At 35.6% G+C, this 27,266-nt stretch overlaps 3 protein-coding genes across 3 annotated transcripts; all 3 read right to left on the bottom strand.

Moving 5' to 3' along the window:
* Nucleotides 1–853: 853 nt before the first annotated feature.
* LOC140749002 (serine protease snk-like) lies at nucleotides 854–7,749 on the bottom strand. The gene is made up of 9 exons (XM_073082000.1): nucleotides 6,932–7,749; nucleotides 5,878–5,942; nucleotides 5,168–5,273; nucleotides 4,375–4,437; nucleotides 3,776–3,849; nucleotides 2,976–3,170; nucleotides 2,432–2,633; nucleotides 1,962–2,125; nucleotides 854–1,591 (listed from the first exon to the last, which is right to left on the bottom strand). The coding sequence occupies exons 1-9, from the start codon at nucleotides 6,978–6,980 to the stop codon at nucleotides 1,358–1,360; spliced, it is 1,152 nt and encodes a 383-aa protein (XP_072938101.1). The 5' UTR covers nucleotides 6,981–7,749; the 3' UTR covers nucleotides 854–1,357.
* Nucleotides 7,750–7,896: 147 nt separating this feature from the next.
* LOC140749000 (trypsin-7-like) lies at nucleotides 7,897–18,562 on the bottom strand. Its single transcript, XM_073081999.1, has 10 exons — nucleotides 18,472–18,562; nucleotides 18,285–18,346; nucleotides 17,295–17,400; nucleotides 17,016–17,078; nucleotides 16,640–16,722; nucleotides 15,972–16,166; nucleotides 15,432–15,639; nucleotides 14,799–14,883; nucleotides 8,555–8,633; nucleotides 7,897–8,189 (listed from the first exon to the last, which is right to left on the bottom strand). The coding sequence occupies exons 1-10, from the start codon at nucleotides 18,518–18,520 to the stop codon at nucleotides 7,956–7,958; spliced, it is 1,164 nt and encodes a 387-aa protein (XP_072938100.1). The 5' UTR covers nucleotides 18,521–18,562; the 3' UTR covers nucleotides 7,897–7,955.
* A 2,294-nt stretch (nucleotides 18,563–20,856) lies between these two features.
* Nucleotides 20,857–26,467, bottom strand: LOC140749258 (serine protease snk-like). The gene is made up of 8 exons (XM_073082301.1): nucleotides 26,391–26,467; nucleotides 24,621–24,981; nucleotides 24,198–24,260; nucleotides 23,966–24,024; nucleotides 23,171–23,362; nucleotides 21,907–22,114; nucleotides 21,275–21,426; nucleotides 20,857–21,045 (listed from the first exon to the last, which is right to left on the bottom strand). Exons 2-8 carry the CDS (start codon nucleotides 24,673–24,675, stop codon nucleotides 20,857–20,859), a joined length of 918 nt encoding a protein of 305 aa, XP_072938402.1. The 5' UTR covers nucleotides 24,676–24,981; nucleotides 26,391–26,467.
* Between the last annotated feature and the right edge of the window lie 799 nt (nucleotides 26,468–27,266).

Here is a 27,266-nt window from a genome sequence, read left to right as displayed (position 1 = left end):
AGATAGAAGCCGATTCTCAGACCTACTGAATATGCATAAAAAATTTGGTGAAAATCGGTAAAGCCGCTTCGGAGGAGTACGGCAACTAACATTGTGACACGAGAATTTTATATACCGACGGTCCCTACGTATAAAGCGACATGTTAAAAATTGCAATTTTTTTATTGCATATACGGCCACATGGATTGTCCATACGCGTATGCCTATGTTATATATATATAAGATTTTTCTTTAAATATGATGTATTTTACTAGATTTACCATTCGTATAAGAGAACAAATATAACATTTACAGGAAATAGGTGTCGTAAATACGGATATCTATACTTATCGCTTTGTACGATGTGTTAAAAAGCACGCCACTCGTCATGAACGCGGTCATGTCTAACTAAACATCACGTTTAAAAAGCATATTTTCCGCTATAAATAATAAGTAAGAACACAAAAAAAATGTTATTGTTTTTCTAACCTACAAAAGTAAGATATCAATGTAAAATCTGCGTAAGATATCAATACCGTTTTCATATTTCCTACGCATACTTTTATTTGCCTTTTCACGTAGAAACAGTCATCTGTCAGTTTTTCTGGTAAATATAAAAAAAAAACAATATTTAAAAATAGTAGTACAAAATTTCGAAAGCTATAACAATATTATAAAAAAAATATTTTTAGAATTGTATAGAAAATTATTTCTAGAGTGGTTTGAACATTAATTACGCTCTCCTGTAAGCCTGCGTTTTTGACATGTCGCTTTATACGTAGGGACCGTCGATACATATATGTGACTTCTTGTTCTGAAAATACTGAACGAATAATAACAAACTACCAGAATAATACATCTTTTAATTTTGATTTCTATGGTGAATAGAGAATAATTTGGGATTGGAAATTTTATTTTTATTGTGGTAGGCATAAATCACATTCCGGAGTTTTAAGTGATAATCTTCGGCACACGTCTTATAAAAGCAATATTTAGGAGGCGATCACGTTCAGCATCAAGTGACAAATAACATGGACTTATAAATATGTATATTGTTTCTGGCATTGATGATTTTATTTTGACCTCTACAGTCTACAGATTATATTAATCGTGTTACATGCAAAAGTAAAATAAATAACATTTATTTATTGAAGAAGATAAATACATTATTACTTACATTAAAATTTGTACTGTTTCTTTGCGAACACTAATTTAAAGTTTAATCCATCCTTTATATTATTATCTACTTTAAAATGTTAAAGGGGGGTTTGTGGTTCAAATTTTTATCAAATGAAAAATAAAAATGTCACTAAAGTGTCCACGCATGCTTGTTATTTAAAGCGACATGTTTTATTGTCTATGTGTAATGTCTACGTATCTAATTTGGTAATCTCAGTGTTGATGCAACTTTATATTCGTCCGGCCACACAACGCTCTCGATCCACTCCGCAAAGCTTGCCACCCTCGTGTAGACACCAGGTGTGTTCGCCCGAGCACATCCGTAGCCAAACGATGTTACGCCAACAATTCGATGTACTGACCATGAATGTGGATGTCCAACTGGGCCTTTGCTTCCGCTAATCAAATACTGGAGGGGTCCCCCGGAATCACCCTGAAATTTAATATGTAATGTCAAGATTTAGTACATTTTTGATAAATGCCCACGATAAAATCTACTATGTGAGCTTTTTTTCCCAAAGCACATTTGCAAATTGGCAAATAACTTTCGTGTCGTGGCGTGTCGATGTAGTACGAATATATAAAAGTAGCAAACGAGCATGTATCCTGTTTGCCCTATCCTTTAAACTAGAATACAGCGCAGTGCGTCATAACACTGTTGTTGCAACAGATGTGGCGGTAGTGCTTCAGGAGCCAAACCACCATCACAAATGTCCTAATCTCAAGCATATCATCCTAAGCATGACGTAATAAAGTTATTTCTTTCTTTCTTTATAATCTCTGTAATCGAAGAAAGAGCGCACCTGGCATGTATCGATGCCCCCTGCCATATGTCCTGCGCAAACCTGATGTTCGACTACGCCTTGCCAGTGTCTATTTCGTTTCAACCGGAGTAAATGGTCGCAATTTGAGGATTCTATGATGTTCACTTGGGCCACTTGTAAAATCGGTGCAGTTTTCAAAGTAGCTGGAAACAATACGTTGATATTGTATATACATGGGATGAGACATGAGAAAATGTATTAGTAAAATAAATTAATTCAGTACACATTATACCATGCATCTATTAAGAGAAAACAAATTGACTTATGTTTGGCTATGAGTAACAACTGGAACATTCTTTTGCGGTAGTTGTTAGTCCTGTAGTTGACATGTTTCACTTGATCAAATTAGGTTACAGAGATCGTTTTACCCGCTATCGACCGATTTTATTCCGACCGACTCTGCTTGGGCTTAGTTACACATGATAATTTCATTTCATAAAGGAACAGACCTAAATCAATTACACCCCATCCAGTTATAGAAGCCGTTTCTGGCAGATCGAAGCTTGTATGAAGACATGAAGGATGTACCAGCCACTGGAAGTCGACTTCGTTTTTCAGTTCAAGTAGTGCAATGTCGTAATACTGACGCGGGGGGCGATAATGGGGATGTTTTATGATTTGCTTGATAGTCACGTCAATTGGCGAATCACTCTGAAACAACATAGGATAATTCGCATTATCCTCTCCTTTCCCATCCTCCATTCAAATTATATACAAAGTTGAGCTAAATAATACATTTTCAAAACCTCTAAGCAATGTCAACGGTAATTATTGATTTCAATGTATGCGAAGTGCAGCTCAATCATTGTTGCAAAAGTTTAAGAAATATATTGTTTAACTATTGGTAGTATCGATAAAATCCATCTTGGTTCTACTTACATGGTGTAGAACTGTGGTCGACTTGTTGTTAAAATATAGGTGATCATCTTAGATAATATATTACAAGACTACTGATAGTTGATGAACATAGGTACAAAGTTTAGGTTTACGTACTGAAAATTGTAGTTGTCTTCTGTTTGTATCCACAACGCCAAGTCTGACGATTTTCGGTTCTGGGTACTCAACGGTATCGTCGCTTCTTGGAGTGCTTGCACAGTGAGCAGCTGTTAATACAAACTTGCTACTAATGAGCGAACCACCGCATTTGAAGATCCAAGTTCCATTTACAGCTTTCCATCCTAAAGCGGCCTGAAATACAAATTTTGAAGGTGGTAGAACCCTTTGTGATTCGAATCCAGCGGCACCACGCTAAACCTATTTCTGCCTCATAAAAGCAGCGTTAAACGCTGTTGTGATCTGGTTTGAAGGGTGTGGTATGCAAGACATACTTTTCCGCGTCATTCCAGCTTGATCCTCAGGGGTAGAGGCGCATCTGTGGCCGACCTCAGGTAGGAATATCTAATCCTATCAGGGGTTGATTACGAATGGGCGGCAGTGACCACTTACTATCAGGTGGACTGTATGCTAGTCTGCTAGTCCTACGTAAAACAAGCATCCAGAATATGAGGTCATGATTAACCCAATACTGTTACATTGCTGCGCACTTGCAGAACGCGAAGGTATTTACGAAGGTTACCGTGTTTATTAATAACAGGTCTGTAAAGGTGAGAATTTTAGCGGAGAAGATTGACTTTGATTGGTTTGAGATTGCCCATCAGTACTGTGGGGAGTCACAAATATGAGGACAGAACCCAACTTCATAGGAGTATTATAATTCGTACCACTATGCCATCACTGCTTATATATAAAACAGATACTTAAAATTTTATCTATCTTGTTAAGGTCATACCTACCATGTGTGCAAATTCACTTAATTTTGCATTCTTTCCCCCTAAAAGGTGATGTAGCCCATGTCTTACAAACTCACCTGTAAAATATATCATACACATTAATAAATATGTAACATTTTGAGGCATTACTTAAATATTTCGATTGGCTGAGATATAAAAGGTGCATCAGATCTACTTTTTTTAAAGTAGAACCCTGTGTGGTTTGACTCCGGCGGCACCACTGTCACACCTATTTCTGTCTCATAACAGCAGTGTTAAGCGCTGCTGTGTACTGGTTTGAAGTTCCAGCTTAGTCCTCAGGTTTAGCGGCGCATCTGTGGCTGACTTCAGGTAGGAATGTCTAATCCTATCTGGGGTCGATTACAGATGTCCCTGGGCGGCAGTAGCCACTATTATATAAAACAAAAAAATCTAGGGTTCCGCACCCAAAAGGTAAAAACGGAACGCCATTACTGAGTTTCTGCTGTCTATCTATCTGTCACAGGGCTGTGGCTCTGAAACCGTTACTTCGTGTCAGGCCTATGGGCAGTGCTTTGTATAGTCTTCAGTTAGATGAATTCCAATAACGTGAGTATATTTTCATATATAAAAATCATACTTACAGGCAAGTTCTCGATTTAGGTTCATCATACCGAGTTTCGCTCTCCAAACATATTCGAAACATTCTAAAAATATAAACAAAATCATTCATTATTACAAATCAGTTTGTGTTCGATTTTCAGTGATTCTCGATTACAATTCAAGAACCAAAAACATGTTTTTCCTTTTAAAATCCTGGAAAATATTCTACTTAAATTTTGAACCTTGGTTTGCTTTCTTTTACAAAATATGTTTCTTACTCTTCTTCTAATACTTTTTATCTTTTACGCTTTCGTATTTTGTTATATAGTCTCCTAATTAATTGTGGCAAATGTTGTCTTGAAGTAATATGTATCATCGTAAATCTTATTTCTTTGCTTTCTGGTCTAGAGTATGTCAGTAATATAGAAATGACAATCGATGATAACTTATATTTAATACTTTTTTAACTTTAAAGCTGATAAAGTAAAGTAAATTACATGACAGTCATTTGTAATCGGTTGTTTTACCAGCGTATGTTTTCTGTTTCATTTAATTAAATAAATATTAATTACCGATTATTAATGAACATTTTTAAATCATATGAACAATATCTAGTAAATTCTAGAAAATTTAACAAACGCGCAGCTTCGTTTTGATATTTGCTAACACTTGCTATCGATATCATTATTTATTATTAAGTAAATCAAATCATATCGCTAAATTGGTTGAACTTTTCTATCATAACTATCCAATAATCAGTAATCTACGAGTACAAGTTACTATTAAAGCAAAGGTTAACTTTAGGAATAATTGAGGTCTAAAATTGCTACTTACTGACTTCGCTGACAGATCGACCAGGTACCCGAAAATCTGGTAATTTAGGTGAATATGGTGCGCAAGGATCATCGTAGTCTTCAACTTCCACGTCGTTGAAAGATCTCTTAAAATTCAATAGTTGTAATGAAGTAGCAATAGAGGTTTATCATTGAATTAATTTTGTGACTACTGTATCCTTACCATGAGTTTTCAAAACATCCCACAATTTTACGTTACGTTAAACTGAGTAAACTTAACAATAAGTAAGTGGTCAAGTCTTTTTGTCTGCCTCACATGTTCGCAAAAAAGAAAGACAAAACATAAAGCGCCATTTTGTCAATTTAGATATTTAATGTTATGTTCTTGACACTATAGTTCTGATACAATCCGCTAGGGTCGCTGATTGGAAATTTTATGGGCAAATACGTCAACAAATACCAAAACAGTCATATTTGTCAAAACGTAAAAACTCATTGTAGGGAAATGGCCACAGGAGAACGAGAAAATAAACTATGAAATATAATAAAATAAAATTCACTCCAAAAAAGATACTTTTTATTATATAGAATCATTGACAGAATGACAAATTAGAAGAAGTAAAATATATGTTTTTCAGCTGCCAGCTTTATCATATATAACCTACTTGAATATTATACATTATAAGAGGCTTGAGTTTTTGCTATATTCCAACACTCATGGTAAGGGTACAGTATACACGTTATACTTACAAGAAAAAATGTGTCGTTCATTAATCTATTGTCATTATTGTGTTCGAAACTGGCTGCAGCGATCACTGTCAAAAATGCAAAAAATACTTCGTGAACATACTTATTCTTAATAAATAGTAGACAAAAATTCATTCCACTTATATGTAGGCACTGTCGTTCGTGAACAACACCAAGTAGGATTTTAAGGAACACCTTGTAACCCTTAACCAATTTCTGAAGTAACGCTGAACAGAGCTGTTATGATACACATAAAAGGTATGACGATCATTCCTCCAAACCTTTAAATAGTTAAAACATAGATATGCGTGTTCATATTACAGGCAGTTTCCTCAATATTCATTGTTTACTAGCTGGTCTGACGTCTAACGTGTCTGTTGGATGGCGTGATGAGTATTATTTCGTCATCAACCCGTTAAGCTCCCGTTGCTGGGCACGATTACCCTCTCAGAATGAGAAAGATTAGTCCATAGTTCACCGCGCTGGCCAAGTGCATATTGACTATAGTGCATACAGACTTCACATACCTTGTAAAACATTTTTAAAGATCTCTAATAAATGCAGGTTTCCACACGATGTTTTTCTTCAACGTTCAAGCTAGTGATAATTCATTTGTAATACGCACATAATGAAAAATCAGAGGTGCCTGCCTGGGATTTAAACCTTGGTCCCCCGATCGAGATGACGAGTTACAAATACTAGGGTATCACTGCTTATATTTAATAATAGGTATTTTAGATATTAAGGAAAAATTACAAGCATTTAGTAATAAATCGACCACAGCTCAACAGTACTACAACAATTCTGACTGTTTTTGCAATAAACGAATACCGAATAACGGTACAAAATTACCGTTTAAGTCACGTCTGCACAATCCACGAAAAGGTTATTTAGATAAATGTATAAACAGATACATACTAAAAAAACTCAAGGTCAGAAATCACTAAATCAGGCATTTTTTACATTTAACATCAATGTAAAAATAAACTCGTCACACTTCATCATATTATTTATATTATATTATAGTAGTATAGATTTATATTGATGAAATTCTTACCAACAAATAAAATTAACAACACAATATTAAAATTAAAAATATGATACATTATACACTGTAACGTAAATATATTTTCTCTAATACTTCCTTCACTCTTGACGTATCAAAGTGAAGTATGTTTATCAAAGTTCATGAACCCATAGTATTATTAGAATGAAGTCATGAATCAATGTTTATAATTTTGGATCAATTTAATGATAACATTTAATGATAAAACAGCAATAACGTGCCGTATTCGTTTATTATTATGCAATCGTATATCGCTGCTTTGCAAGAATAATGACACAATTAAAAAAGGTAATTTTTCAGGAAAACCAGTTTAAAATTAAACAATGTTTTTGTTTAGAAGTCTTTTATTTAAATGAGAATTAAAATAATGTTAAATACAATTATAAGTAGTTATGTATATAACCACAATACTGTTAGGACACATTAAAATATTTGGGATTAAATCGCATCATTAACACAAAAAATAATTTTGAGTGGTGCCATTATGCTTGCAAAGCAGCGATATGTGTGGTTGTCATATTTTGAAGATGGTTGAACGCTCTGTAGTTCGACTCCAATGGCACCATCATCATCTATTTCTGCAATGTTAAACGCTGCTGTGTTATTGTTTCAGTGGTGTGGAAGGGAGACTCCTTTCCGAGGTATTCCAGCTTAGTTCTCACGGGTAGCGGCGCATCAGATGGGAAAAATATCTTCACTGGAAAGATTTAAAGCGGCCCCTTTGCGTGTTAGATTTTTAGCCTTTCCAGTGAGGATATATTGATGATGAATTTAGGTTTCTGTTCTAGGTCTGGCTATTTGTGTATTCCGTTATATCTGTCTCCATGGCACCCACGATTTAGAGAATCCGAGAAGGGAATGTGAGGGTAGAAATCGTCTAATATTTCATTTTATTCACATCTTAAAATGTTTTTTTTTCAATCTTCAATATCGAAGGTTAAAGACAACAAAGTATATTGCGAATTAATTCCTTTAATTATCAAAATCAATATGTTGTTACTCATTATGTGCATAATTAATCTGGAAATATTATTCTTGAGGAAGCATCATAGTCGTCTGGCCACACAATGCTCTCAATCCAGCCTGCAAAGCTGGCGACCCTTGTGTAGACACCAGGAGTGTTGGCCAGACCACATTTGTAGCCAAATGACGTTACCCCAACGATTCGGTGTACAGTCCATGTATTTGGAGGCCGCTTTGGTCCTAAGTTTTTTCCGATCAAATACTGGAGTGGTCCTCCAGAATCCCCCTGAAATAATTCGGTAATAAGAATTAACGTCGTAAGTCAAGTTTTTTTACAGCCCCACACTAAATTTCTCTGTGTCGTAGGTGCCATGGATACACAGAAACACGAATACACAAGATTCAGACCCAGAACAGAAATGTAAATTTCTCATTCAGATCTCTCTGGCCGGGGATCGAACCCGGAACCCTTTGCGCGTCAGACCGGTATGGAGACCGTTTTGCCACGCGGGTTTAGATTTCACTTTTGTTATACGAATCACTTAAAGCCTCTTTTGCGACATTTGGGTGTTTTGGTACAGTTTAGGAAAATGATCATTTATTTTTAGTCCACACATGACATTTTATAAAATAAGATATTAACAAAGTTACCTGGCATGCATCGATGCCTCCTGCCAGATGTCCCGCGCATACCTGATGCTGAGCTACGCCTTCCCAGTGTCTATTATGTGTAAGGATACGATAACATTATAGTTTTAATATTACTTAATACCATACTGATCTGATGTATTTTAGCATGACAATATTATTTTTAGATATAATAATTTTATGTGTTTATATAATGTTACTTCATTTAATTTTATAAAACTAAATACAAATAATATGATATTAATATGGCAATACTTAGTATTGACAATTATAAAAGTCAGTTAGATTGGTAGATTGAAATGAGACGAGTAGTGATTTATTCTTGTTCGGATTTGTGTAAAAAGGATAAATAAAACGTAATTTGTTGGATATCGAAGTTTAATTGATAAACCTGAGCATACCTTTTAGCTCAGAAGCGGGATTAGTAAAGCCCACATGTTATTTTCGCGGAAATAGCATCCTGTACAAAGACTTTTGAGTGAATTTCGTTTGAACTTTGTGAGTGATCAAAATGAACAGTGACACGGAACATACTAGTCGTAAACGCAAAAAGTCGTCGCGTAAATCACAACATCGACGCGAAACGCGTTCTAAAACGCGTAATAGGTGTGAACATCGTAAGAACTCTGATACGCGAGAAGAAAATCGGAATGTAAGTGATCGAAGGCGCGACACCCTAATGTCAGCGACTCCGCGTCGTGAACTTACCCCTGAACCGAACCGGAAAAGAAAAAGAACAGATCGACGAAGGAAGAGCACTAGCAGTCGTAGCAGCGAAGGCGAGTCGAGTGCAGGAGAGGTTGTCGAGGCCCACCAGAGGCGACGTCATGGAACGAGAAGTCGAGCGAGACACGGGAGACGTTCTAATTCTAAAAGTGACAATACTCAATTATTATTAACAGAATTAATAAAAACATTTGTTAATAACCGCCCAGAAGGGAATAAGTTCCCTATGTTAGGTAATGTAATACCAGAGTTTGATCCCATGAACAAAGGGCAGACTATTAACACATGGATTAGCAAAGTTGAGGAATGTGGTCGACTGTATAAATGGGGTGATGATCAAATGATTCATTACGCACTTCCTAAACTATGCGGTGTAGCCCGTGCATGGTATCAAGCTTTGCCATCGATGTCGTTTACATGGTCCGAATGGAAAATTAAATTAATTGAATCTTTTCCTTCGAATGATGACTATGCAGAACTTTTAACAGAAATGTTATCTAAAAAGGTTAAATATAATGAGTCATTAGAGTTGTACTATTATGATAAAATTAATTTATTAAATCGATGCGAAATTCAAGGTAAACGTGCAGTAGATTGTTTATTGTATGGCATAGAGGATCGTAGTTTAAGATTAGGAGCCAAAGCTGCGAAATGTGAAGAACCCGAACAAGTATTAAAATATTTTCAATCCATTAAACAACAGCTGCGCGATTCTGATAAAAAGGTTAATTCTGATAAGAGATTTAATTCAAATATTAACTATAATAATAATCAAAATATTTCAAAATTAATACAATCAAATAATGATAATATGAAACCAATAACTTGCTTCAATTGCAATGAGACCGGTCATTACAGTTTTAAATGTACTAAAAAGATTTTAAGATGTACTATATGCAATAAACTAGGCCATATATCAACTAATTGTTCAAAATTACCTAATGACCAAAAGTCCAAATTACCCGCTGATAAAGATAAGGCAGTTCTGGCCTTAGACGTGAGCCGTGATACCAGTAATAATAAATATCTCATAAAATTGAATCTTAATGACCAGCCTCTGCAAGGCTACGTTGATTTAGGCAGCCAATGCACTTTGTTACGTCGTAGTGTAGCCGAAAAGTTAGGATTACGATGGTCCGTTGGACATATGCCCACAATGCGGGGCATAGGATCTAATTTTGTATTGCCTATTGGAAAAGTTACTATTAAGATTGAAATACAGGGTATATCAGAAATGGTCGATGCCTATATCGTCGAAGATAGTGTAGTAAAGTATGCAATTTTGATTGGTCATAGTTTTACGGAAAAACCTGGTATTACTATTACTAAAACTGATGATGAATTAATATTTGGACGGTCTTTGCCACTAAAATTAAAGCTTATACTCTGCGAGAGTATAAATATCTTACCTGGTATTACGTCGGTAGTTAAAATCTGCACTGATGTCAAGGACTTTTCGGGTACAGTGTATGTTAATGGTTCTTTGCGAGGGTCATCTGGTAAAGAATACTACTTGATGCCGGGTGAATATAGTATTCAAAACGGGATAGGTGCATTATTAATGCAAAACATATCATTTACTGAGGTATTGAAATTTGACCAAGGGTACTTAGTGACACGTGCGTTACGTACAGATGAAAGCGTTGATGTTAATATATTAGATTTTAATGATTCTAAGATTGTTGAAATATTAAAATATGATGAAAACTTATCTAGTAGTGAAGTACGGCAATTAAAAGATTTATTACAGCGCTACAACGAGTGTTTTTCACATAATATGACGGATTTAGGTTTTACAAATGTCGATAAAATGAAAATTGAACTAACTGATAATAACCCAGTTGTTTATAGACCTTATAGGTTACCATATCCAGAAAGGGAACAAGTCAAATCAATGGTAAAGGAAATGCTCGACGCAGATATAATTTGTGAGTCTAGTTCAGCTTATGCAAGTCCGGTTTTATTGGTGAAAAAAAAGACTGGTGATAAACGTCTTTGTATTGACTTTCGCGCTCTTAATAGAAAAACTAAAAAGGAGCATTTTCCCTTGCCATTAATTGATGACCAGTTAGACCGCCTGGCTGGTAATTCATTATTCATCAGTCTAGACTTAGCTTCTGGTTACTACCAGATACCCATGGATGAAGGGTCTCAGGATAAAACCGCATTTGTTACACCTGATGGCCAATATCAGTTTAAAAGAATGCCCTTTGGTCTGGCAAATGCGCCATCAGTCTTCCAAAGGACAATGAATAATATTTTGTCTAAAGTTAGCTACGCATTAGTTTTTATGGATGACATATTGATCCCTGCGCGTACATTTAGTGAAGGTTTAACTAGATTAGGTGAAGTATTGAGCATTTTTCGAGATGCAGGGCTAACTCTTAAATTACAGAAATGTTTTTTCTTTTTTAAGAAAATTGATTTTCTTGGCTTTGAAGTCAGTGGTTCGGGTATCCGTCCTGGTTCTCGAAAAGTAGCAGCCGTGTCGGACTTTCCTGTACCTAAAAATGTTCACGATGTTAGACGGTTCATTGGATTAACTAGCTTTTTTAGACGATTTGTAAAGGATTTTTCATTAATAACACGACCACTAACAGACCTTTTAAAGAAGCATTTCACGTGGAAATGGACTGATGAACATACGAAGGCGTTTGAAACTTTGAAAACTAAATTGATCGAACGACCTATTCTTGCCTTATATGACTCCAAATTAGAAACTGAGTTGCATACGGATGCCTCAAAATATGGCATTGCAGGCATACTTATGCAACGTGACAAAGAGGGATTTATGAAGCCCGTGGCTTATTACAGTCGAAAAACGACAGCAGATGAACAAAAATTTCACTCATTTGATCTAGAAACCTTGGCGGTTGTTGCATCGCTAAATAGATTTCGAGTTTATTTGTTAGGCATAAAATTTAAGATAATAACAGACTGTAATGCGTTGCGGACTACAATGATAAAAAGAGATCTAGTTCCTAGGATAGGACGATGGTGGATGCAGTTTCAGGAGTACGACTGTGAGATAGAGTACAGACCAGGTACAAGAATGTCTCACGTCGATGCTCTCAGCCGTGCTCCTGTCACCGAGATGACCCTCGATGATGAGACCCACGTAATTGATATTTTAACAATAGATATACAAGATTGGATCGCGACTGTACAAAACAGCGATGATGACGTTAGGAAAATACGAGAAATTCTATCAGACAAAAATTCTAAAAATGTAATTGATGTATGTAAAAATTACCAATTAAAGGGAAATTACGTATATAGGCAAGTTGATGATGGACTGCGTTGGGTTGTTCCCAAATCTGTTAGGTGGCAATTACTACGGATGAACCATGATGAAGTGGGTCATTTCGGCTATGAGAAAACGTATAAAAGACTGAGGGACACATTTTGGTTTCCTAAAATGCGTCGTTTCACAAAAAAGTATGTTTCTGCCTGTCTGCAATGTGCATTTCACAAAACGCCGGGAGGGCCTAAAGAGGGTTTAATGCATCCTGTACCGAAACCAAATATTCCTTTTCATACGTTGCACGCCGATCATTTGGGCCCTTTCGTTCGTTCACGGCGAGGTAATATTTACTTATTAGTCATTATAGATGCCTTTACTAAATTTATTAATATAACCCCTGTTAAGGATACAAAGAGTTCAACCGCTATCCGTATATTTAAGGAGCATTTTAGTTTTTTTGGGGCACCTTCACGCTTAATCACAGATAGAGGCTCATGTTTTACAAGTGCAATGTTTAAATTTTTTGTTAAAAATACTAATATAAAACATATCTTAAATGCCGTAGCCACACCGCGAGCGAACGGGCAAGTGGAGCGATTTAATAGGACAATATCAGATGCTTTAGGTACTAGATGTCATGATAAGAACGATAATACTTGGGATGATTATGTAGGCGAAATACAATTAGGAATAAATACTACAATAAACAAAACTACTGGTAAAAGCCCTTCAGAACTTTTATTTGGGTATAATATTACGAGTACATCAGCGAATATATTAAACGATGTAATCAATGAAACAGTAGATAGGGTTAGTGGAAAAGAATTAGTAGATTTAAGAAACGAATCATTAGCTAAAATTATGAAGGAACAGGTTTCTGCGAAAGATCGGTTTGATAGGCGTAGAAAATCCCCAACAAAGTATAATGAAGGCGACCTTGTAAGGATTGAAAGAACGTTGTTTGACAAGGATAGGGTAGGAAAATCTAAAAAACTTATGCCTAAATTTCATGGACCGTACAAAATTGTCAAAATATTACCAAACGATAGATTTTTAGTGGAAGATACTCCTATTAGTAGGAAAGGAAACAAAAGGTATGAGAATATTGTTAGTGTAGACAAAATACAGCCGTGGTTAATTTTTAAAGGATTGGATAGTGAAAACGACAGCGATGTAAATGATGCAAGTGATGAGAATAATAATTAATTATGAACTTAGATCAATAAATATACATATTAAATACAAGATAAAAAAGTGACTATATAGATTTAAACAGAATATGTGAATAAATGTTTAATTTTGTAAGTCATGAATTATTGTGTAGTAAATGAGATAGGTCTATATATTATAGATGAAAATAATAGATTTTAGATAATTTAATTGAAGATGTGTATAGGTTACGAGTGTCAGTGCTGATTGCACAGATGACACAGATCGTGACAGACTATACATTTTGATAATTATTGTTATGAGCAATCAGCGTTTCTAATACAAATGATTGCAGATCATAGCTTTAAATATTGATAATTTAGGGCTATGAGCAAACAGTGATTGTAACGCAGATGATTGCAGATCGTAACTTTAATTATTTAGGATTGTGAGCAATCAGCGAATAAAACGCAGATGATTGCAGATCACACAATTGACTAAATGGACATGATCGTGATTTTAAAACGCAAAGGTTATGAGCGGGCAGTACACGATATGGTACAGATGTTCGCAGATCATGACAGACTTTGTGTTTTATGTGAACTGATAAGTTTGACTATGCTATTTGATGACACTTGTGAACTAGAATTTAGTATGAGACTTGTGAATTAGAACTATCTGTGACTATTTAAATAGAAACTGAACGTTGTAAATTATGATAAGATCAATAGAGTAGAACTAATTGAATATAAATTATAACTAGGTGTGAGGGCCCACCCTTATGAGGATGGCCGAGCTGTAAGGATACGATAACATTATAGTTTTAATATTACTTAATACCATACTGATCTGATGTATTTTAGCATGACAATATTATTTTTAGATATAATAATTTTATGTGTTTATATAATGTTACTTCATTTAATTTTATAAAACTAAATACAAATAATATGATATTAATATGGCAATACTTAGTATTGACAATTATAAAAGTCAGTTAGATTGGTAGATTGAAATGAGACGAGTAGTGATTTATTCTTGTTCGGATTTGTGTAAAAAGGATAAATAAAACGTAATTTGTTGGATATCGAAGTTTAATTGATAAACCTGAGCATACCTTTTATATGTTTCAAATTTAGTAATGTATCGCAAGTCGTAGACTCGATCACATTTAGCTGGGCCACTTGTAAAGTTGGTGAAGTTCTTGAAGTAACTGGAGGAAGTAAATTGGAATTATTTGCAAATACGTCAGGCAATAATTGCTAATAAAATAATTTTCGTCATCACATATTTTTTCATCATTCCATTTCTGCACAAAGTTCTTTGTCACAGTGACACGTATTATAAGTCTCTTTTTGATTGAGATGACAAGATATCAGTGGAATTATCATAATTCCATGAAATTGTACTAAAGGTTGTAATAAGACAATGTGCAGTACGTACAATTTACGATTCAAGATACGAGATAATTAACTGTACTATAAAACTGTCGCTTCGTATCTGAATTGATTGAAAATGTAGAAATATCTGCCGGTGTCGTGACGTCCCGATGAGCGATTCTCTGTCAGCGATATTCTGATCTTCTTTCTGGTTAATTGGTCTGCTTGGACCACTTTTATGCCTAGATGTGACCGCTGGAGCAAATTTCTTGCAAAATTGCTAGTTTTGTAGTTGAAATGACTTACTTGTCCAAATGGGTATTTGTAGCATAACACATTATATTATGTATAATACATAGAATAAAATACTATACAAACATACCTAAATCAGTTACACCCCATCCAGTTACAGAGACCATATCCGGTACATCGAAGCTGGTATGAAGACAAGAAGGATGTAGAATCCATTGAAAGTCGATCTCTTTTTCCAGTTCAATGAGGGCGATGTCGTAGTATTTACGAGGGGAGCGATATTGGGGGTGTGTTACGATTCGCTTGATAGTCGCATCATTTGGCAGCTTTGGTTCGTTCTGAAAAATCCAGAAATAGTTCAAGTTTTGTCTAATTTAATAACGGTGTACCACCACAAGTAATAAAAAAATAATAATATGAGCTCTTTTAACACATAATGGGTTTTTGTTTATAACTGTTGGACAAAAGGAAGCTTTCTGGTAGGTTAAGTAACAAATTTTGGGAACTACAGAGTGAATGGCTGGACGCCACGCAATGCTCTCGATAATGTTTTCTCAAGAATAATATTTCCAGATTAACTACTCAAAAATGACCAAATTATGAGAGATCAAATAAAGGTCTGAAAGACTGATAGAAATGCGTAGGTACTAAAGATTAGGTAGATACGTACTGAAAACTTTATTGTGTGATTGTATAAAGTTACTACGCCAAGTCTCACGATTTTCGGTTCGAGGTCCATAATGTTAGAATCACCTCTTGGAACACTTGCACAGTGAGCAGCTGTTAATACAAACTTGTTACTTATGAGCGAACCACCGCATTGGAAAATCCAAGATCCATTTACAGCTTTCCATCCTAAAGCTGCCTGGAATGTACATAATATCAAATTATGACTAACCCATTATTGTCGTATTAGTAGGCAGAGGTTTCCTCCTAGGCTGAGGATGGTATATTTAATTATCTGTATTAGGCAAAATTGCTTACCACGCTAGTCAACTGTTAATTAATACACCTACATCATTGAATCAAGTGACGCACTAAACTTACATAATCGAATACGCACATGACTTTGGCAAATCACAGGTTAGTACACTCCTTTTAGAACTGCGTATGACTGCAGAAACACCAGTTACCTTACGTTTTCCCGTTCAATAAATGCCGTGATCAATCCGTTCAATAACAGTGATCCTGTGTTCTGGTTTAAACAATGTGGTACCTTTACCATGAGATGTACTTATCCGAGGCATTCCAACATAGCCCTTACTTTTTTGGTATCTGTGGCCAACCTCAACTAGGAATCTAACCTTATATGGGGTTAATTTCAGAAATTATACTTACCATGTGTGAAAAATCGCTTAATGTTGCATTCAGTCCGCCTAAAATTCGATGTTTCCCGAAGTTTTTATTCTTTTTGGAAAAACCTGAAAAATGGGTAACACGCATTTTTATTTTTATAAGCCTTTTATCTTTATAGTTGTACTATTTTCTATATTTTGACCTTGGTAGAACCCCATGGCTGAGAGGGTCGGTGGTCCTAGGTGCAAATCCCAGGCACGCGTCTCTGGTTTAAAAAAATGCGTGTTTTGAAAATTAATTATAACTGTCTATAATAGTAAAAAGTCGTTCATGCAATAGTCGTGGTCGCACGATCCTGGGGATACAATGACGCCTCAAAGCTCGCTAAAAAAATTTCACAGGGAGAAATCATACTTACATTGCAATTCTTGATCTAGGTTTATCATACCGAGCTTCGCTCTCCAAACATATTCAAAACACTCTAAAAACATAAAAAAAACCTTTAACTGTATTTATTTCAAATACAAAATTATGTTAATTCTTTATTTTTTCATATTTATGTATCATGTGGCTAAATTGCAGAATGGTTTATTTGTCGTAGAACTCAAGACTTCAATTCGGAAAAAATATCTGAAAAAATAATCGCCGTGAAAAACTATAAAAGAAAAGAATTTTAGTTTTAAAACATGCCACTTACTGACTTCACTGACTGGTCGACCAGTTGCTCGAAAATCGGGTAATTTAGGTGAGAATGGAGAGCAAGGATCATCACTGTGCTCAACATCCACGTCATCGAACGATCTCTTAAAAAATCGAAATATTTTCATGTAATGGGAACTGTAAAGGAAGTTGCAAACGTGCGTGCAGTCCAGCTGATGTTATGTGGTTGCACTACACGGAATGAACCCGCCCAGGGACGTCTGTAACCACCTCCATATAGAAAAGATGGCTCAAGATCTGCTTCAAGCCAAAGCTTTGGGGGGCTAAGATGGCATAATTATGTAAGTGATTCGGCATCCACATCCTTCCATCAGAATGTAAGAATTCCTTCGCGCCAGAAATAAATGTGAAGAAATATAAGTAGGTATAATGATGGTACCATAGGAGGATTCCGAAGTGTTCTTCTACCTTTAAAACATTTGTGGCCAAGAAATATACTCATATGAGCATATAAGAAATCTCTAGATATCGTGCCTATTAAATTATTTTAATATATCTATAACTTGGCCCTGGACCAGTATTCATTCTGGACCTGAAGAAGGCAAATATCGATTACTGCCGTGGCGATAATTATTTAAACAATGGCGTAAACATTTCTCAAGTCATAGTGGGTAATACCGGAGACGCTGATTTAGTAGTCGATTTCTGTATACAAATTTAGGGATAAGAGAATGAATAACGAACATAATAATATGCTATATATCCGAATGAATATGGTTTAAAACTTAATAAGCTCTTTTTTATTGGGACTACAACAGCACGGTAACTGCAACGACATCAGTGGATGTATAATTATACTGCACATTAACTTGCGAGTATCAAACTCTCAAGATACCGGCATGACCTCGTCGGTGCATTATCGTCGAAGGCAAAATGGTTTGTCAGTGTCGTTGGCATACATGTTACAACATAAGCTTCCATGTGTGAGGATATTAATTTACATACACTGCCTTTACTGTTTACTTACGAGAAAAATTACACCTTTATTTAATTCATTGACATTATCTTCGGAACTGGCGACTGCGATCACTGTCAAGAAAGATAAATAAATCGTTACAATAAACATTAAGCCCTTAACACTTAAATGTTGAATATTTGAAAGTAGTGCGCACTAATATCACATATGAACACCTATGAAGAAATTATATACTTACAATAATATATAATTAACAACACAATATTTAAATGAAAACATCGACACATTTTACTACTTAAATAATAATCGTTTAATAATATTCTATTCCCTTCGACGTCCCAAAGTAAAGTAAATCATATTTATCGAAGCTTTAATTATTTATTGTTATTACTAAAAGGAAGTCGTCTTCGATTTCATTTGGGATTTTTCGCAAAACTACTAATTGCATATGTCATCGGCTTATTATATTTAATGATTAAGTATGTGTGGTTATCATTATCTTTCGGTTACACTGTTGTTATCATTAAAGTCTTTAAATCTTGTCAAAGGCAAGGAAGGTGGTAGAATCATTTGTGGTTCGACTCCGGCGGCACCACCTCCACACCTTTTTCTGCCTAATAACGGCAGTGTTAGGCGCTGCTGTGTTTCGTTTTGAAGGGTGTTGTAAGGGAGACATACTTTTTCGAGGCGTTTCAGCTTAGTCCTCAGGGGTAGCGCCGCATTTGTGGCTGACCTCAGGTAGGAATATCTAATCCTATCTGGGGTTGATTACAGATGTCCATGGGCGGCAGTAGCCACTTACCATCAGGTGGACTGCATGCTCGTCTGCTACTCTTATGTTATAAAAAAGGCACTATTTTTTTTGGAATAGAAAATAATTAGGTCGCTTAAAACCCTTAAGCCTTCGGACGGACATAGGTTCCCTCTGCGTGTTCAACCGGCTTTACATTGGTGAGAGTTCTAAGGAACTATTCGATCTGATGCCTACATCACCCTTCTTTTATTGCACCTCTCGACGAAGGAGGAAGTTCCATCCACATCAACTGGACCCGTGGTGGTTCTCCACGGTTCGGTTTGCACGGTCATTTTTGCCGCGTACGTGCAAAATGTGGAATGATCTTATTCCTCAGTACTGGGGCTCTTCAAGAGAGGTGTAAAAAGAGCTCTCCTTCAAAGCCGGTGCAAATGCATTGGCGACTCCTCTGGTGTTGCAATGTCCATAGGTGAAGGAGGCTTTCTTGTGGGACCAATTGCTTGGCAGTGGAATATAATAATAAATTTGTATTAAAAAGTGCACAAAAATAAGCCTTTTCGTATTTTTTTCACCATTTCAATTGGTTGGCATTTTATAAGGATTTTATAAAGATGAATAAGAAAATGTTGCCTGCTTTTTGTCAATTAGGGTTAATTGGTTTAAAATTCAGTTGTAAAATTTACAGACCGTTACATACAGACGAACAAACAAAGCAGGTTATATAAAAGGATTCCACATATTATTCATAAGTAGTTACAGGAAACTGTATATTTTGTTAATGGTATTTTACCACTCGATATTTACGTGACAGTTACTCATATACTGTCTTATCTGCGTTATTACTCACTTTCAAAGACATTCACTTACATACACTTATGTCCATTATTAATAATCAATCTATCCATATTTTCAAGATCAACGATCGCCACTTTAAAGATCGCGATTTGACGATTCCTGCCTTCAAATTGTCGGGCTGCAATCTCGGGTAGGCAAAATATATGACAGATAGATTAACACTAAGGAGTGTTAATATCTGTGTTCGCACAAATTTCTTCATTATAGTCCGATAGCAGAGACCAAACTTGCCATTAATTAATTAGTCACAGTCTTACAAAATGCCCATGTTCGACAATTTAATCAAGCCTCCGTAATAGATGTCGATGCGCCGCCATTTTGAACCTGATTCACTTGTAATAGATACCACGGGATCTCTCCCACGGGCTTCCTACGTGCTTCGAGTCGTAAACAGGTAACTGCCTCAGGTAACGAGGTTCCGATTAAGTGTACATAATGAACTACGGACATGACTTTCAATTTTGTTGTATAATTTTAAAATTAATTCCAGTTATACGAACCGTGAAAGACATTTTACGACACATTTTGTAGGTAATGAGGATCCTACGTGCTATAGATAGGAAACGCAAAGCAGTTTTGCAGCATGTAGAAGTAGATATCATTTTAAGAATAGATTTAGGCCACAGATCACCACATTGGTAGACATTATGTAAAATTAAGATTTTTTCAGGTTTCTGAACTGTCAAAGAGCTAAGCTAAGGATGTCATACATTTTGAACTTTTTTATCATTGTAGTAATAACTTAAAAACCATCATTACTTATTTCAATACGGTAAGACCTGTATTATAGTCAACTGCACTCATTTAGACGAATCCAAAATATATAAATAGTGTTTAAGGATTTTTTAAAAACTTACTTACTTACTTAAAAAAAACTTAAAACACATAAAGTCACTTGAATTTTTATTTAAGCAATTAAATAAAGTTTTTTGTTTTGTATGTACATTATGAGGGCATCTCGTTTAGTCCTGTTCCTTTCCGAAGACTCGTTTGCAGCGAACATCTGTACGTGGATTATGACGTAGATTCGTCTTTAGGCCACACAGTCTGCTCTATCCAAGACAACACAGACGATACACTGGTGTACACACTTGGTACGTCATCCGAACGATTTAAATGGCTCATAGAAGTCACTCCAATGACGCTATGCATGAATCCCGATTTTGTGTCGATTCTTATTTGCATAGGACTCCCGGGATCACCCTACAAATAAAGGCAAATACGAGTATGTATATTCCATTAAAACATGCGTGAAAACATTATCCTTAGAGTACGACGACGACGATCAGACCCACACGCGGGCTTTCGGCAATCCCGCGTGACAAGAAAAAGGACCTAAAGATCGGTCCTAAACAAATAACAAGCGCTTATCATGGGTATCCGTTACATAATAATTACAAATTTAATAAAAACACATAAAATATTACCGTACCTGCCAAACGTTGCGACCATCTCGAACAGCACAAAGTTGGTGCCTTTGTAAGTCTCTCCATGTTTCATGATCCTTTAATTTTGTACGACACTCTTGATACTTTATCATATTAACGGTGGATTGTTGAACATAACCGGATATTTCTTTCGTGTCTGTAACAAAAATATTCAGTTTTCCGTAATGACAAACTATACATTAGGCTAGCGTTCGGCGGCTCGTGGCCCGCGGGCTGCATTTGGCCCGCAGTCCTGTCTTTGCGGTCTAGGATCACGTGTCACAGTGACAGGGGTTTTAGGGACCATAGTCCACCGCACTGACCAAGTGCAGATCGGTATACTCACCGTGTAGATTTCTCATGATTTTTTCTTCAACCATTATAGGAAAATATAATTAATTTCCCATATACATATAATTTAGAAAATCAGGAGGGGAAGGATGAGATTTGAATCTTAGACCTCTCGATTGAAAGACCGAGTTTCAAAGCACCAGGCTATTACTATTTATAATCTTTACATCATACATCATTATTCATTATATCATAAAAAACGGTTAAGAGTACTGCTTTACGCCTCGCCCAATTGTGAGACTTTACCCATGTTTAATACTGAGTCGTAAAATAATATTCCAACTACCTTTTATTTTCCAGCCTGTAACATTTACTTTCGTAAACCGTGCTGTGCCCAATGTGGTTGAAATGCATGCAGGGTGTATCTTCCTCGAGAATGATACCTTCGACTTTAATTTCAGTAATGCTATATCATGGTAAGGCTGCGTTGGTAAATACTCAGGGTGATGAATCAATTTTTCAATTTCTATGTCTTGGATATTGTAATCGTCTCCCTGAAATATAGGAAACATAACTTTTGACAATGAAAACAGAACCGTTTATTTCTACACATAAATTAAAGGTACACGTCCAGCCCATAGATAAGTATAGATATCTCACCGTCTTGTAATTGAATGAAGTCATTAAATGGCTTAAACGGCAGACAATTCTGCCAGCCATTTAATGGCTATCGTGGTGTAATTTACACGGAACAATGCCGACATGCGCAGTTAAGTGGTGCAAAAAAACGAAATAAAAAAAAAGTGCGGAGAAATATCATTTCATTCGTAAATGATCTAAAAAATATTTTCTTTTAATATTTTTCAAACACGAAAATAGATGACAGTGACAATTTCAATTGTCAAAACTGGTTACATTTTCTTGTTAGGAGTGAGTAATCTTTACTAATCTATGGTCTAGCCAAACATGTTTTCTGTTTGTCACTTTACATTAGTCCCATTTGTGAAAGCTTATTAACCGACTTCAAAAAGGAGGTGTTATCAATTCGGCCGGTATCTTTTTTTTTTTTTGACGAGAGATGACCATTTTCACAACACTCTAGAGTATTGACGATTTGTGTGGTGAGCGGTGACCATACCGGTCTGATGCGCAGTGGGTTCCGGGTTCGATCCCCGGCCAGACAAGTATTTGAACGACGAATTTAGATTTCTGTTCTGGGTGTGGGTGTTCGTGCATTCGACTTTGTGTGTGTCCATGTCAACCACGACACAGGAAATTTTAGTGCGAGTTTTTTTTTATAATATAGGAGTAGCAGATGAGCACACAGTCCACCTGATGGTAAGTGGCTACTGCCGCCCATGGACATCTGTAATTATCCCCAGATAGGATTAGATATTCCTACTTGAGGTCGGCCACAGATGCACCGCTACCCCTGAGGACTAAGCTGGAACGCCTCGGAAAATCTGTCTCCCTTACCACACCCTTCAAACCGGAACACAGCAGCGCCGTTATTAGTAGAAATAAGTGTGGCGGTGGTGCCGCCGCAGTCTAACCACAAAGGGTTCTACCACCTTCAAAGCACGCCAGTGCGGAAAGCTTCTTTAATTTACCTCATCAATATTAACAGTCCCCAATCTAACTATATGGGGTTCCATTCTAATGTTGTTGGTGTACAAACAATGTGCCGATGTCAGTACAAATTTGCTGCTGATCAAAGAGCCACTGCATTTGAATTTGTACTTTTTTTCTATATTTTGATCGTCTTTACTGTTAGGATCTTTGAGCATCCATCCCACAGCGGCCTGGAAGAATAAGTATAAGAATATTTTAATACGATGATCGTTAAATAACTTCGAATTTTTCGTGCAGAATTAGAGAACACATGTGAAGTATATCTTATATATAAAATTCTCGTGTCACAATGTTAGTTACCGTACTCCTCCGAAACGGTTTTACCGATTTTAACCAAATTTATATGCATATTCAGTAGGTCTGAGAATCGGCTACTATCTATTTTCCATACCCCTAAGTGATAAGAGTTGTTCACCCTTAACATTTTTTATTTATATGGCAACACAATGTTTGCCGGGTCAGCTAGTTTCATATGTATTGCAATAATTCTGGTAAAGATATCTAAGCTAACACATCCTGCTTACGCAGCGGATAACGTTTTATTTAAGGTATGTTCATGTTAACTTGAGTTGCACTCAATACTAAGTTGTTAATTAAAGCAGAATGTTATGTAAATTAAAAAAGTAGATTTAACCATATAACTTGACGCCAACTGAAGTCTTAAAGCTTGCTCATTGATTCTGTTGCAAATCTCTGATGGTTAATCAATCTTAAGCAATATATTCACGAAAAATTGTAATGTTCGGTATAAAATATAAATGAGCCAACATTACCATGTGTGGAAACTCCGCGGACGCAGCATTGTAATCGATAAAAGATAATCTTGGTTTTCCTGAAAATATATTAGATTTATTAAATCTTATATAAAAAATTCTCGTGTCACAATGTTAGTTACCGTACTTCTCCGAAACGGCTTTACCGCTTTTCACCGAATATATCGTGTTTTGATATATTTGGAAAATTATGGTGCATTGTGTAAATAGTAGGTAGGTATATAGTACTTACCACAATTTAGGTGTTGCAAAATATCATCTTTGTAATTCATAGCCCACTTATATTCACAGCATTCTGAAAATAAATACGAGATTACTCGTTGAAATCAAAAAAACACTTCATAATTCCACGTCAATGTTAGGTACAAATCCAATCTAAATCGGTTCAGTAATTTACTATCAACTCATATCAGGCACAAATATCGGTGCTTAATGTTTTGGCATCAATCAAATAAGCTTATATTAGAAAGTTGTTATCGTAATGGAAGATAATTATGTACGTGTGTATGATATTATGGTCCCTTACCACACCCTTCAAACCGGAACACAGCAGCGCTTAATACTGCTGTTTAGGCTGAAATAGGCGTTGGTCTCATCTAAGTCGAACCACAGAGAGTTTTACCAACATTGTGAAAAGTGAATTATGAAAACTTACTTCTATCAGCTATTCTGCTCCCACACTTTGCCTCGTCATCTCTTTCTGGCAGCATCTTACATTTTATCGGTCTTATTTTCGCTGTACTGGATGGTACATTTTTCAAAGGCGTTTTAGAATTCTCGTTTCTTTCAGTACTGGCTACTACAGGGGGTGTTATCGTTTTTTTAGTAGTGCCTTCATTAAATGGTGGCGTAATTTTTTCTTTCGTAACATGTCCGTCGTTTTCATTCTTATTAATAGGTTTATTATATTTACTTGTTTCATTGGTCACATTTACGACTACTGCAGGATTATTAGTAGATGCGTTATATGGCTTTGGTTGTATTGAATTGATTTCATGCAGAAACTTGTTTAGTGTCTGAAATAGACAATTTAGTTACAACTTTTTTTGTATATGTAAAGTACCAAGGGAGTCGTACGGTACTTTATATTAATGACAATCTAGCCTAATTTAGACTAATGAGTAATTCTACGCTAACTTAAAATGCTAAATAATCGTATAATGAAGGTGGCGTCCTCTGACACTGCACTTCATTGTCTTATCAAATAAGGGAGTTCACGTATCACTATTTCACTAACACTACACTGTGTCATATCATTAGCTCAAAGGGTTTAGTCCGTTTGAGTCTTCTCACTAGGTCCGTCGTATCGAGGAGCTGGATGGTGAAGTCTTTTTTATTGACCTTCTGCATAATTACTTATCAGTTTTTAACAAGGTCTACTTGAAGGTCTCGATATAGATCTTTATTTCTTACATACCAAGGTGCATTTGCAATACCCCTAAGTATTTTGTTTTGGAATCTTTGTATAATATCTGAATTGCTCTTTTTGGTACAGCCCCATAGTTGAATACCATATGTCCATACTGGCATTAGGACATGTTTATATAACAATATTTTATTGTATATAGACAGCGAGGAATGTTTCCCAAGCAGCCAATCCATAGCTCTGTATTTGAACTCCAGCTCATCCCGTTTTTTCTTTACGTGAGCTTTCCAGCGCAGCTTCACATCAAGAGTCATGCCAAGACATTTGGCTATTTGCGTATGGTATGGGTGTATTATTTATATTGTATATAGGTTGATAGTTATTATGCCTATTTAGTTACAAATAAATAAATAATTATTATTTCCTTTATTACCGTACGTATTTTTTCTATGCTGATGATAGTCAACCCATTATTATTACATTGCTGGGCATCTCCTTCACAGAATGAGAAGGGTTTGGCTATACTCCACCTCGCTCGCTAAGTACGTATTGATTGATAGACTTCGATCACTTTTGGGAACTTTTTTAATTAAAATCTAAAAATATCCCTATTTTTTTCATGGTTTCTTTATATCTTTTAACCAATTTACATTTCAATATGATAACCAACTATCTGATAGTATTTAACAGAAAAAATAAACACTGCATCACCAAATTTGTACACGCAATTGACGAAAGAAGATGAAGAGGGCTGAATTTCTTAAAAAATCTAAAACAATTGATAGTGCAAAAACGGTGGCACTTTTGCTAAAGTATTTTTTTTTAATCAAATCATATATATTGTACGTATAGTAGGTTACACAAAAAACCCTGTATTGGTAGTCGCATGTATTTTTTTATTTACAAAGCTATAGTAGCAAACACGTAGGCAGTCAAACTGCTTTATATCCTTTACATCGGTAAGTACTCTAAGTATGTTACTCGTATAAGATTGAAACAGGAATACAGAAGTATGTATACAGAAATTTAGATCATTATATTAAAATACAAAGGACTTACCTTCTTTGGTGTCACATACTCGTTATTTTGTTTTACCTTGTCGATTAAATTAGAGGTATCGCTATAAAATATACTGAGTGCAACTGTAATCAAAGAAACCATAAAATAAAAAGATCGTACCAACATTTTCTTTAAATATTGCAGAAGGAAACAAGCATGCGCTGCATCTGATGGTAAGTGGCTACTGGTGTCTATGAATATATATGTAATCAAGGTCAGCTAAGGTTAGTTTGTATTTGTGGTTGACAACAGATGCGTTGCTACCTTTGCGAATTAAATAAAACTGGATTAAGTACCTATGTAACATAAGTACATTAGATATTCTAAGATATTGAACTGTACCCTTACCATGAGTTTTTAAAACATCCCACAATTTTACTTTACGTTTACTCAATCCATTATTCTGTTCAGTTTGATTCAGTAGACTGAGTAAACGTAACCATAAGTGATCAAGTCTCTCTGTCTGCCTCACATGTTCGCAAAAAGAGATACAAAACATAAAGCGCCATTTTGTCAATTTAGATATTTAATGTTACGTTACTGACACTATAGTTCTGATACAATTCGCTAGGGGCGCTGATTGTAAATTGTATGGACAAATACGTAAACAAATACAAAAACCGTCATATTTGTGAAAATGTAAAAACTCATGGTAAGGGTACTGTATATTCCAGGCAAGGTAAGTTATTTAAGGCATTCAAGCGTTTGTTTTCTTTAGACAGTTACAATTAATTATGTTAAGCTAAGAAAATAAAAATGTATATTACAAATTATATACTTTTTATATTTTTATCAATATTATGCAATTTAATAATCTGCCTCGCGACTCCTTTCGGCATTTTTTACTATCCCCTTTTTACCCGGTAAAAGTACCAT

The sequence above is a fragment of the Epargyreus clarus genome, unplaced genomic scaffold (genome assembly GCF_041222505.1).
Source record: "Epargyreus clarus isolate Ecla_fem2 unplaced genomic scaffold, WU_Ecla_fem_2.2 ptg000017l, whole genome shotgun sequence".
In the NCBI taxonomy this organism is placed as follows: Eukaryota; Metazoa; Arthropoda; class Insecta; order Lepidoptera; family Hesperiidae; genus Epargyreus; species Epargyreus clarus.
Note: the sequence above shows the minus strand (reverse complement) of the source record. Positions and strands in the feature narration are given on the sequence as shown.

Excerpts from the sequence above, each read along its gene's own strand:
- LOC140749002 (XM_073082000.1), bottom strand. The coding sequence starts at position 6,980 with ATGTATCATATTTTTAATTTTAATATTGTGTTGTTAATTTTATTTGTT. Across the intron at positions 3,850-4,374 it reads CCTAAATCGAGAACTTGCCT|GTGAGTTTGTAAGACATGGG; the intron begins GTAAGTATGATT and ends TATATTTTACAG. Across the intron at positions 3,171-3,775 it reads TAAGTGAATTTGCACACATG|GCCGCTTTAGGATGGAAAGC; the intron begins GTAGGTATGACC and ends TTTGTATTTCAG.
- LOC140749258 (XM_073082301.1), bottom strand. The coding sequence starts at position 24,675 with ATGCTGCCAGAAAGAGATGACGAGGCAAAGTGTGGGAGCAGAATAGCT. Across the intron at positions 24,261-24,620 it reads GAGCAGAATAGCTGATAGAA|AATGCTGTGAATATAAGTGG; the intron begins GTAAGTTTTCAT and ends ATTTATTTTCAG. Across the intron at positions 23,363-23,965 it reads CCGCGGAGTTTCCACACATG|GCCGCTGTGGGATGGATGCT; the intron begins GTAATGTTGGCT and ends TTATTCTTCCAG.
- LOC140749000 (XM_073081999.1), bottom strand. The coding sequence starts at position 18,520 with ATGTGTCGATGTTTTCATTTAAATATTGTGTTGTTAATTATATATTAT. Across the intron at positions 17,401-18,284 it reads ATAAAGGTGTAATTTTTCTC|AGATCGTTCGATGACGTGGA; the intron begins GTAAGTAAACAG and ends CGATTTTTTAAG. Across the intron at positions 14,884-15,431 it reads ATGGGGTGTAACTGATTTAG|TTACTTCAAGAACTTCACCA; the intron begins GTATGTTTGTAT and ends TACTTCCTCCAG.